General features: G+C 31.9%; 1 protein-coding gene across 1 annotated transcript in view; it reads right to left on the minus strand.

Annotated features, from left to right (window-relative positions):
- LOC411617 (inactive rhomboid protein 1) overlaps positions 1-12,023 on the minus strand; it is a 377,697-nt gene that overhangs the window by 217,947 nt on the left and 147,727 nt on the right. The window contains exon 3 of the mRNA XM_016916296.2: positions 5,092-7,983. Within this exon, the coding sequence (XP_016771785.2) occupies positions 5,092-7,952 (2,861 nt within the window). The 5' untranslated portion in view covers positions 7,953-7,983. The remainder of the gene's footprint in view (positions 1-5,091; positions 7,984-12,023) is intronic.

A 12,023-nucleotide genomic window follows, 5' to 3' on the forward strand; every position in this document is an offset into this window, starting at 1 on the left:
TGGCAACATCCTTATTACAAATACTCTCTTCCTTTTCTAGATTGAAAAATTTTTATTTCTTTCTTAAAACATAGGCGTGCACGATACAAGACAATATCTCTCTAAAAAAAAAAAGGAAAAAAAAATAAGGAAAAAAAAAATCTCCAAGATTCCAAGAGATGGGCGAAATCTTTGGATGGTAATGCATCATTGACTTTGAAACGGGAAAAAGGGAGGCAGCAAAGTTGGAGAGATGCGCGAAGCCGATGAAGATGAAAAAATAAAGTGGGCCACGATACTCCATTAACCTGATTACTGCCACAGAAGTAACGACCCTTTCTGTGCTCGCGGCTTCCGTGCGACTGCTAAATGTGGACACGGCCTACATTCCAGTTCATTTTTAGATAACGCTTTAAACAGAGATTATCAACCGTGAAACAAAGTCTCATCAAACGCCTCGCGAGCTTTTTCTCCTGTTACCAGGCGCCATGTTCCTGATCCGAGTGATCCTTGATCATTAACCATAGCCGAATCCTGTGATATCATGTTCATTTGTGTAAAATTAGAAATTATTCTGTATGTATTTGATATTTTTTTTTTATTTGATAATTGGATATTTTTTTTTTATATCTTTTTTAGAATATCACTTTCAGAATTTGATAATGAATTTTTATTTTTTAAATATATTTTAAGTATAACATTATTTTTGTATTGGTAGAAATTCTTTTTACAGATTGGATATTAAAATAATTTTAAATAACAATGAAAATAAAAAGAAAATTTTTTGAGAGTTAGGCATTATTTGTTCTCAAAAGCCAGTTACTATATTTCAATTATTATAATTGAATACTGTACTTTGGATATTGTACACACTATATTAGATATTTTATTCTATACACTATTTTTTTATTATATATTATATTTACAAATTTTTTTATATTATGTTTTATATTAACATAAAAAAAAGCACAATAATAAATACATCATAAAAAACTTGTGTGCAATGATATAGGCAAATCTAAAATTAATTTTAATTCTTATAGATTGTTTAAAAAAATATAAATATTAAATTTATCTTTGAATTAACCGTTTTTCATTAGTCTATAGAAATAGTAAATAAAATTGTCTTCTCAATTATATCATTCATTAAAATAATAAAATTATGAAAATTTCTAAAAATTAATATCGAGAATTCTAATCAATTAAATATTTATTTTGGAAAAATATAAAAACTGTATATAGGTATGATTCAAAATTGCATTGTTTATATTTACAGAATTGATTGAATATTCAATATTCATATATTAAATAAATGAAAGAAATATTAAAAAATATTGAACAATGATGAAAATTTACTTTCTATTTCTACAAATTCATATTGAAAATTCTTATTGAAAATAATTCAATGAAATTTTTTCTATTTGACAGAATTAAATATTTATAAAGTAATAAAAATTGACGAAACAATATCATCGAAAATTTCTCTCCAAAAATAGACATTAGAAATTGAAGTTTTTTTTATCTATAAAATTCAATATCTACTGCAATAGCATATCGATCGAAAAAAAAAAACAAAAACACGTTTTTGAAACATTGTGAAATTATCTCTATCACATTTTTAAAAAAATCCAATTAAAAATTATATTTTTCCTATCTATAAAACTATCAAATATGTTATGGTATAAAAATTTGATGAAAAAAATATTGCTCGAAAACGATACCCCTTTCCAGAAACTAATATGTTTCAATTTAAAGTCACACGCTCGATTTAATCAAATTAGTCCAATGCCACGCAAACTTGCACGTTAATGATCAAACATTTAGCACGTGATCAATATTGGAATATTAAGAGCACCATAAATTCACAAAATACTTTAGCTGTTCCAATTAAATTGTGTGTTGTTAAATGTAATCTCGATGGAAGCTTTAATCCTTTGAAACTATCAATTATCAATCAATTTCATTGAAGATTATTTTAACAGAAGAGATTTTAACAGAAGAGTATTTTAATAGAAAAAATAAAAGCGCTATTAATCCTTTTAATATTCTCTTCTATTCGAATTCTCAAGCAAGAAAATATTTTTTATAAGAAACGAGATTATAAATTAGAGATATCAAAATATCAAAGATAAAGGAAAATGTGTATTGTTTTATAAATATTTTTTTACTATAACAAAATAATATATATATCAAAACTTAATTTAATTTAATTTTATTTCATTTCATTTAACATGTAACATGTAACAGTTATGATGTAACGATGATGGAATTCGTTTGTAAAAGATCAACAATATTACAATTAATGTATTTTTTTATTTATACAAAGTTTTAAAAATAGAAATTTTCCAGAAGCAAAGCTATTTTTACAATTATCGATTTTCAAGAATAATGTCTGTAATTTTAAAATAAAATATATATTTTCTTTCTTATAAAAACATAATCATTTTTATGAAAAATTTTCATAAAATTTATATTAAGATTTTAATGAAGTAATATTTATGGAATTTATTTGTATAAAAGTTTAAATAGCTTTTATCATTTTTGTAGCAACTATACTTTGAAATATCTTCAAAACTCAATACAGAAGCGAAACTGGAAATTGAAATATGACTATATCTGAATTATATATTTTGTTTATTTTTTTTTTTGTTAGATTAATTCTATTTTGCTTATTTTAATCTTTTTATTATATCGTTTAAACGAAAAAAAAGTCATTTAATATAATTTTTTATAATATCACATTTCAATTTTAGATTAAAATTACATTTTATAATTGAGAATGAAAAATTGACAGACGACGAATTTTGTAATGAAAATAACAATAAGATATCAAATGGATATATTTCTTTTAATTTCATTAAATTTAAAATATAAATAAAAATTAAAATCTTTATTTATTTAACGTTTTATTCATGATTACATATGAAAATTGAAAATTAACTTTTGGAAACTTTTATATACACTCTGCATTAATTATCTACCACTCAGCTATCTGCCAAAGTATCAAGAACCTCTAAGCAATTTTATTATATGCATACACTCATAAATATCAAAAGTATTAGGATAATCCCCTTTACACGCACCATCCTGTAGAACCACGAAGAAAACATAGCATTAATCAACGAGTTAATCAACGAGAGCTTTCTACAGCACTCAATTTCCACCATAACGTAACACCATGATAATATGTATGTATTATGCTTGCTACGAAACGCTTGTTTTCCTAATATCCATCCTCATGGTAAATGAGAACAATGCGCCACTCGCACAGTTTCAGACTATATTACGACAAAACCTTGCTGCGTACAAGATTTCCACTTTCCATCCCCATAAATAACATTCATCTCGCAATTAAGGCTCACCTATTCTAATTCGTGAGCTTTATTCCAAAGTCGGTATGATTACACGAGACACGTATATTATCCGGATCCATGTATTCCCTAATCCATGGGCTCAATCTCCACGTACAATTCCTTTTATACCCATTGCTGACTTCCATTTGTGTGGCAATTAATTTTTTCCGCCGGTTACCTCGCCCACGAGAATTAAACCAGAAATCTCTTCCCGTAATTCTGGCCGAGGTCAGAAAAATCTATTCAACTTTAATACAAGAACTTCCGTCGTTAACGAAGATTTATCTATCTTTCGAGTTTACTTTCGTACCCTCCTCTTTTATTTGGGGGAGAATGTATATTCTGGAAGAAGTGTCCATTACGATTGATCGATTGAGTGTCGAACATAAAATTGGGTATAATTTATTAGATGAAGGATAATTCATTTTGGGGAAGATTAAAAATTTATTTCTTTGAGTTCTTTTGTTTTATCTGGAAAATTGTTTATGCTTTCGTAAAATTTTCAATTTTTCCAAATGTTTTATGGAGGAAAACGATTATTTTAAATAATTTTTATATTATTTATTGTATAAAAAAGAGAAAGCATACATTTTGGAAAAAGTGTCCATTTGATTGATTGATTGATTGAGTGTCAGGCATAGAATCGAATATAGTTGATTAGATGGAAGATAAGTAATAAAGATTAATATTTTAGTCTGATAAATTGTTTATGTTTTATTGTAAAAAATTTTCGAAATTTTTCGATCATTTCAAATAATTTTTATATTATTTATTGTATAAAAAAATGTCCAAAGATTTTGTAGTGTGGAGAATAAACTTGATATTATTATTATTTTTATAGATGTTTTTGTTTAAGTGGAATCACATATTTCTTAATAATCAATGCAGACATTCCTTACAAAAATCTATTACGTTATTTATATGTAATAAAAATTAGTAATATTAATAATTTTTAATTTTTTTTATAAATAAATCGGTATTTTTATTATAAAAAATAATTTAAATCGATTATCTAAAAAATTCATAATTATATTTAAAGAAAACAAAATTGATCTACACATGTTTTGTAATAAGAAGTTATTATTTTACCATAATTTACTAATTTAAATTAGAAGCTTAATAAATGAAATTTATTATAAATTCATTTAAATTTGTAATAGATAAAACGAAAATGAGATAAAATTATCTCCGCTTCATTTAATGTAAATTTTAAATTGCTTATAAATAACTTAATAAATAAATTTTAATTGACATATTTATAAATCAAATTTCTTATATGTTTTAGAATCAATCTTATAAAGATTCCATAATATATTAATCTTATATTACGTAAATCATTATTTATCCTTACATTCAATAAATGAAAAAAATATTCGTATGTCGAATTTTCTTGCAACAATTTTAAACAAAAGAAGTTTTTGTAGATTATTTATATTTATAATTTATTTTTAATTTATATTTTATTTATATTTATATTTATTTATAAGTTATATAAATAATAAATTATTCTTCATTCATTGTATCACCTATAAAATTATTACAAAAAAATTAAATGTAAAAATATTTCTTTTATCCTCTTCATATGATCTCAAATAAAGAAAAATAAATCTACGATAAGTACATATCTTTAAAATAATTTACGAATAATCTATCAATAATATATCTATAATATACCTAATAATTACGAATAAATATCTCTGAAATAATTTACGAATAATTAAAATAATAATAAAAAAAAAGATTCATTACAAAAACTCACCAAGAAGACTGCGTAGATATCGACGGCAGCGCGCCCGGTGGCAATGATCTCCTAATCGCCTGGCAGCAAGATCTTCCGCTTGATGACGCCTCGTTGCAACAAGATGGCGGGTTGGTGCACACGTGGCGCGTAACGACACCTGTGGACGTGGTCGGGAATTCGACCGCAGACGCGCGTACCTTGGGTCGCAACAATGGCGACATCGAGAACCCGCCATCCCTCTGATTAGACGCCGAGCTGCTCGAGCTGCTCGAGCCTGGGCTACCACCGAGGCGGCCAGGCGACGCGTACGCGAAACCGCGAAGCCGGAAGTGCGATTGATGGTATGGATAACCGGCAGGTGGCGGTAGCCGATAATGATGATGGAAGCCGAGATCCCGTCTCATGTAAGGGTCGGTTGGATCGTTGGTGGGCACGTAACGGTCGGTGGGTGTGTGCGCGGACGGTGGCACGTATCTGTCCACGTATCTGTCCGGGTAGAGGACCTCCGGGGGCGGTTGAGGCACGTATCGTTCCACAGGTGTGTGAGCCGTTGGCGGAACGTAGCTTCCTGTCGCGGTGCTCGATCCGTAAGTTCGATCGGTGGACGTGGCGGCTACCGACGTGCCGCAAGACGAGATCGGCGTTATGCGACCAGTGTATCGATCCTTGGGCTTGGGCAGGGACAGATACTTGTCAGCGGCGCGCACAGGCGAGTATCTATCAGTGGCAGAATGAAAACGATCAGGAGTGCCGGACGAAGGTGTGAAACGATCCGTGCTCGCGGCAGAGTTCGAGAATCTGTCGTAACGATCCTGGCCGAGCCTGGTGTCGAACTGGTCGCCAGGATTGCCGACAGTGTAACGATCGCTTCCGTAACTCTGCACGGACTTCGACACCTGAAGATACTTGTCCACGACGCTTGTTTTTGTCGCGGCCTGATAGCCGGAACTTGCTGTACAACTAGTCGTTCCGGTTGTTCCCGAGCGGAGATTCGTATTGGCCGTCTCGGGAGTGGGAGAGATGGATGTGAAACGATCGTTGGACGTAGTGGATTGCGTTGCCGTGGTGTTCGTGTAGGAGGAGTGATAACGAGAGACGGTGTCGGTCGAGGAGGAGGACGAGGAGGACGTCGCAGAGAGCAATCGTTCCGTCGACGATCCCGAAACGACGTATCTATTGGCCACGTCGTTATTGGCGGACAGCCTCCCGTCGTGCCCTGGTGACGAGCTAACCAGGTAACGATCGTTGGGCACGCAGAATCTGTCGTTCGCTCGCGATTGGCCGCAACGTTGTATCGCGAGATCGTTGAAACGATCACCTGTGCTGTATCTTGACTGTGTGCCCCCCACTTCCTGGAAGCTGGAATATCTGTTGAAATCCGTAGGCGCGGGGGATCCAGTCGATCTGTCCGTATACTTTTGACAAACCGTCTCGACCCCACGATCGGTGTACAAACGTCTCTGCTCGTTGCCGTTCGACGACACCTGCAGAGACCTCTCCGTCGACGTGGAGTATCGCTGATGGGAGGCCTCCGGATTGGGCGAATTCGAGAGGAATCTCTCGGCGCTCGACGATATCGACGAGTAACGATCGTGGTGGATACCTGATACCGTCGCCTCCTGCCGATGGTATCGTTCGTGTACAGGCGAATCGCTGAGGTACCTGTCGGTCGACTTGCTCGCGAATCTCTCTGGCACTGGGGCGTGTATAGGTGACGAGGAGAGCAAACGGTCCGTAGAAATGGCACCGTATCTCGATGCGGTTGTATCCTTGCCGGTTGTGTATATTCCGTTCCTGTCCCCTTGTAGACCGGCTTGTAGACTTCCCAACACCGGTGACGAGCCGGACAACAGGCGATCGTTTGTTCCAGTGTATCGTTGCTGATCCTTGGACTCGTGCATAGAACTCGACGACTGTTGATTGGCCAATAATCGTTCCGCCGAGGAGAATCGTTCCTTAGCTGGCATCGGTGAGGCTGGTGCCGTGCCCCCGCCATATCTGGTGCTTGGAGAACCTGGGGCCAAAATCCTATCAGCAGCAGGATAACCAGCCAGACTCTGGGTCGAGGCGTACTTCTCGCTTGGGCTAGGCGACAAAGGTGGTGGTGGGATGAAACGGTCGTTGGCGGGTGCCGGTGATGGCGGAGAGGGGAACGTCTCGGACGAGAATGGACTGGTCGCGCATCCCGACACCAAAATATTCGTGTTCGCGTATTCGTTGCCCGTGGAGGCGTTGACCAGCTCGTTGGCCAGGTGATGGAATCGAAGCTCGGTGGTGGTGGCCGGTTGGAAACGTTCGCTCGGGGCCAAGGACAATCTCTGGTCACCGTGGAGGCTTGTGAGCTCGTTGAAACGTGGAAAACGGTCGACAAGAACGTTTTGGGGCAACGTTTGGCCAGAGTTGCTCGTTCTCCCTGGGGTGAACTGGTGATGCGCTTGCAAAGGGGGCTGGCCGAATCTCTCTTGGCTCTGATAATGGCCGAATCGCTCGCAACTCGACTGTATCGAACGAGTTTCCGCGCACGACTTGGGGAAGTCGTCGATCGTCGGCTTGTCCGTTGATTTATCGTGCCTCTCGATGCCTGACATTCGCTCCCGGACTCCATAATCGACGTGCTCGTTCCCTTGAGAGGATTGATCCGATTGGTAACGATCTTGATTGGCGACGCTCGACACGCTCGTGCGTAGATCGTTCGTTTGCTGTTGTTGCGCTTGTTTGTAACAATCTGAGGAGCTAGTGGAACCGATCTGGGACCCGACACTTCCACTCGTTCCGCCACTCGATCCTGGAACCGGTGATGACGAGGACCCGTACTGAGGGATCGGATGTTGGTGCAGTAGGAGACGTTCTCTTCGGCCATAGTCGTCGTCTGTCGGCATCCTGGTGGCCCGGGGCCCGCTGTCAGGACATCTGAAATTGTATGATTCGCTGTTAATGATAAAGTTAACGACGATTTGAGAATATTATTGTATCGATAAACAAAATCTAAATTGTACGTATCATTAATTATCTTCTTTTTCGAATCCGAATTTTATTCGTCTTAATTTAACAGATATTTTATCTTTACCCAAAGTATACATTTATTAAATATTTCATTTCCATCGTGATAAATATCGAACATTTTTTTCTTATATACTTTCTATACAGCTTGATTTCAATGGTTATTCAAAAAAAAAAAAAATTAATTAAATTTTTAATGTAATATAATACTTAATTAATCCTCTAACAAAGACGCTACTACCCCAAAGCAAACCGGGGTTATCGAAATTACCTTTTGTTCGCGTTTAAACCCGTATCCTCCTTTAATGTCTCGATGGTAAAACATAATGCATAATAGAAATATAGCCGGGAGGCAGGTACGAATTGCTTGTTACGTGACGTTAAAACGCGGCCCGTATAATCGATTGCAAATTAATTGGGGCCATGCTCGCTCGCGTTTCGCTCGTTGGACCAAACGTGTACGAACGAGTGACGCGTGCGGTCGTTCGTAACCGCTGGCAAGCCTGCAACGAATTGCCAGGAAATACAACGATTTCATCGATCACTGCTTAAATCCTCCTCCCCAAAAAGTATTGAAGTACCTGGTATTTGAATCCATCGAACTTTTACTATGCGTTGCATGAATTGGAATTAGGATTCACGATTATTTTTTTTTATTGTCTTATTGATCAATTAAATTAGCTGAATTGTTTGAAAAGGTTTGAAAAATTATTTAGAAAAAAATTTAAAATAATGTGAAAAGAATTGAAAATTAAAATAAAAATGGATCCAATAGTGATCCAGAAATGCTATTTTTTCACTTCTTGTATTGCAGTATTACTTATTTTTTTTTAAATATGATATATTGTACATGTTGTTGAAAGAAGTATTAATATCTGATGAGAAAAATGAAAATTTGAAGATATTGGATGATTGTTTTTTTAATATTTAAAGATACTATTTCATTCAGTGCTGATAAAATGATATTTCAAATGAAAAGTTATTTCTCAAATTGTGTTACATTGAAATATTTATTTGATTTTGTATATATATATATATTTCAATTATGTATGTTTTTTGCACGAACTTGAAATAATTGAAATTATTTAAATATTTCTCGCATTATATGTGTAATGAAATTTTAAGATGTTCTTTATTTTTTGAAATATTCAGATAGTAAATATTTTATAGAAATTATTATTTTAATATTATTAATTTTTATTAAATAATAATTTTTTCTTGAAAAATTCTTTTTTGTTATCGATAATAATTTTTTTAAAATAATATGTTAATATGAGTCTGCTTTTCTATTAAGAAAAATTTCAAAAAAATAAAAAATAGATATATTCTATATGTTGTATCTATTGAATATGTAAATATTTTTGTCACAATTTTCTTTAAGATATTGTTATTACTTTCAGATAAATAAATTTATTTAAAATAAAATATAATTAATAATTGTAATTATTGAATAATAAAATATTAATATCATTCTATCTAATTATTGATTATATCATTAATTAATAAATATGATATGATAATTTAGCTGTATGCATATTATCGATATCTCGACGACATTCAACATTCCAGCTAAATTCTATTTATATTTATTTTTCATTGGCAAAACAAATATAACATTTTCTTGTTAAAGAAACGATACGTTTTTATATAGGATTTTTCTATTTAATTTTTGAATTTAATGTCCAACTAATATTTTTCCGAATTTATCACGTCGATGCTTGACAAAAGGTGATAATAAATAATCCTCTTCCAATCTCGTCAATATAAAACAGAATATATCGACTGTCAAAAAAATGTTGCCAAGTTTCAAAACAATCCAATAAAAGTCAACCGTTATAAGCTCGTTAAATATATTCGAAATATGTTTCAAACGTAATGCAATTAAAAAATATCAATATTCTAAAAAATAATATATGCATTTTTATCATATTTCACGTGTATTATTAATAATGTAAATAGTAAAAATTATTATATTTCGAATAATTGAATTAATTATGTTTAATATAATTTTTCTATCTTTTTGCTGTTTCTTCATTTTAAATTACAAACATTATTACTAATTATATAACAATAACTACATGATAATAAGTTACTATGCTTCAAACAGATATTACAGTTTTACATTACAATATTAAAAATAAATAAGTAAAATTAATTTGAAGAAATATAAAAATTAAATCAATATTAAATTATTTAAATTAGTATTAATTCAATTCATTAAATATAAAATTAATAAAATAGTTCAAATACGAAAAAAAGAAAGAACAAAGTATATTTATATCTGTATATTTGTATGGATAAGTAGAAAGTATCAATGCATAATCAGACGCTACTATCCTGAAGCATAATTCTATTCGAATTAAATACTCGTTTATTTTTTAATTAAATTAGAGAATTTCCGCTAATCCAATAAAACAAATTTAATAAAACAATAACGAAATTAACGTAATACATCTTCACAATATTTTCCATCGAATAAATAAGAAAACAGATTAACCGGATGATGTTCAATTTTCTCGGTGTCATAATTATTCCAAGTTGTCTTCTTTATAGCGTACTATTCATCAATCTTAATTACCCTTCTATTTAACCAAGCACTCTTTCGAAACGGGGTTTAATTAAAAGATGATTACACTTGGTAATTATAAACTGATCGATGTCCCTTATCTCTAGTTGTTTCCCGCGAAACGTTTCTCCTTTAAACATAATTTCAACAATCGACTCGTTAATTCGAAGATATTTGAATAGAATAGGTTGCAGATAAAAATTTTATTTAGTACATTAGTGATACGTTAGAAAAGAGGATACAAAGGATGCAATCACACGCGAGTAGAATGAATCGTATAATTGATCAGGCGGAAGGGGATGATGGCTTGATTGAAATGTCGATCATCGCTCAACTTTCTGTTATTTGCAAACGTTTCGTTTAATCGTGAAACGAATGTTTTTTTTTTTTTAACGTGTCTCTTATATATCTATCATTGTTTTCTCTACAAAGTGGCAAACGTTGTTTTGTTATGACAAATAATGTTTTATTGCAGGCATTCAGTTATTTTTCTTGTCTTTATTTATTTTGGTGATAAGAATTGAAAGAATTTGAACAAAAATTACTTTCTTTTTATTCTTTATTCTAAATGATTATTTGAAACATATATGTACATAGAATACTTCGTAATTGAATAAAATTCAAGAATATAATCTATAAATGAGAAATACAATAAAAATTTTATAATAATGTTTGATCAGAAATAATTATATTGTAAAATTTTTGTAACACTTTTTTATATAAAAGATATATTATATTCATAAAAATTTCTTAGATTCAAGAATTATTGTATTTGAGTACAAGTTTCTAGCAATTTTTATTGATTTTTTTTTTGAATCCACATTTAAAGATGAATAAATTTATAGAATATTGCATCAAAGAAATAATCTTTAAGAATATTTAAAAATATTTCTTTTCTAATATGATATAAAACTGCAATAAAACATTATTTTGTTTATCTCCAAATTTATCAAAGATAAAAAATATTAATTATTCAGATATTATACATAATTATGGAATTATTCTGAATAAAAAGTTTAAAAATTATATTATTGAAACACAAGAAAATATTAAATAATTAACAATTAATTTATCCTGAATTCAAAAATTTTTTTACAGATGAATCGCATCTAAATTGTGAGATTACAATAATTAAAATACTTTTTTCAGCCAGAGTAACAAAAAATCAAAAAAATACAAAAACTAGATTTTTTTCCATTAATTTTCATTTATTATCAATAAATCATATTAATATATCACGAATTATTAAAGATCCTTCGAATAATGAAAAAATTGCACAGAAGGTGCAAGTATCATTTATCGCGGATATCGCTAATATACGAAATAGAGACGCAATGCGTCTATCAGTGGTGGAAGAGTGGAAAAACTTTGCAGAACGTGAAAA

The sequence above is a fragment of the Apis mellifera genome, linkage group LG14 (genome assembly GCF_003254395.2).
Source record: "Apis mellifera strain DH4 linkage group LG14, Amel_HAv3.1, whole genome shotgun sequence".
In the NCBI taxonomy this organism is placed as follows: domain Eukaryota; kingdom Metazoa; phylum Arthropoda; class Insecta; order Hymenoptera; family Apidae; genus Apis; species Apis mellifera.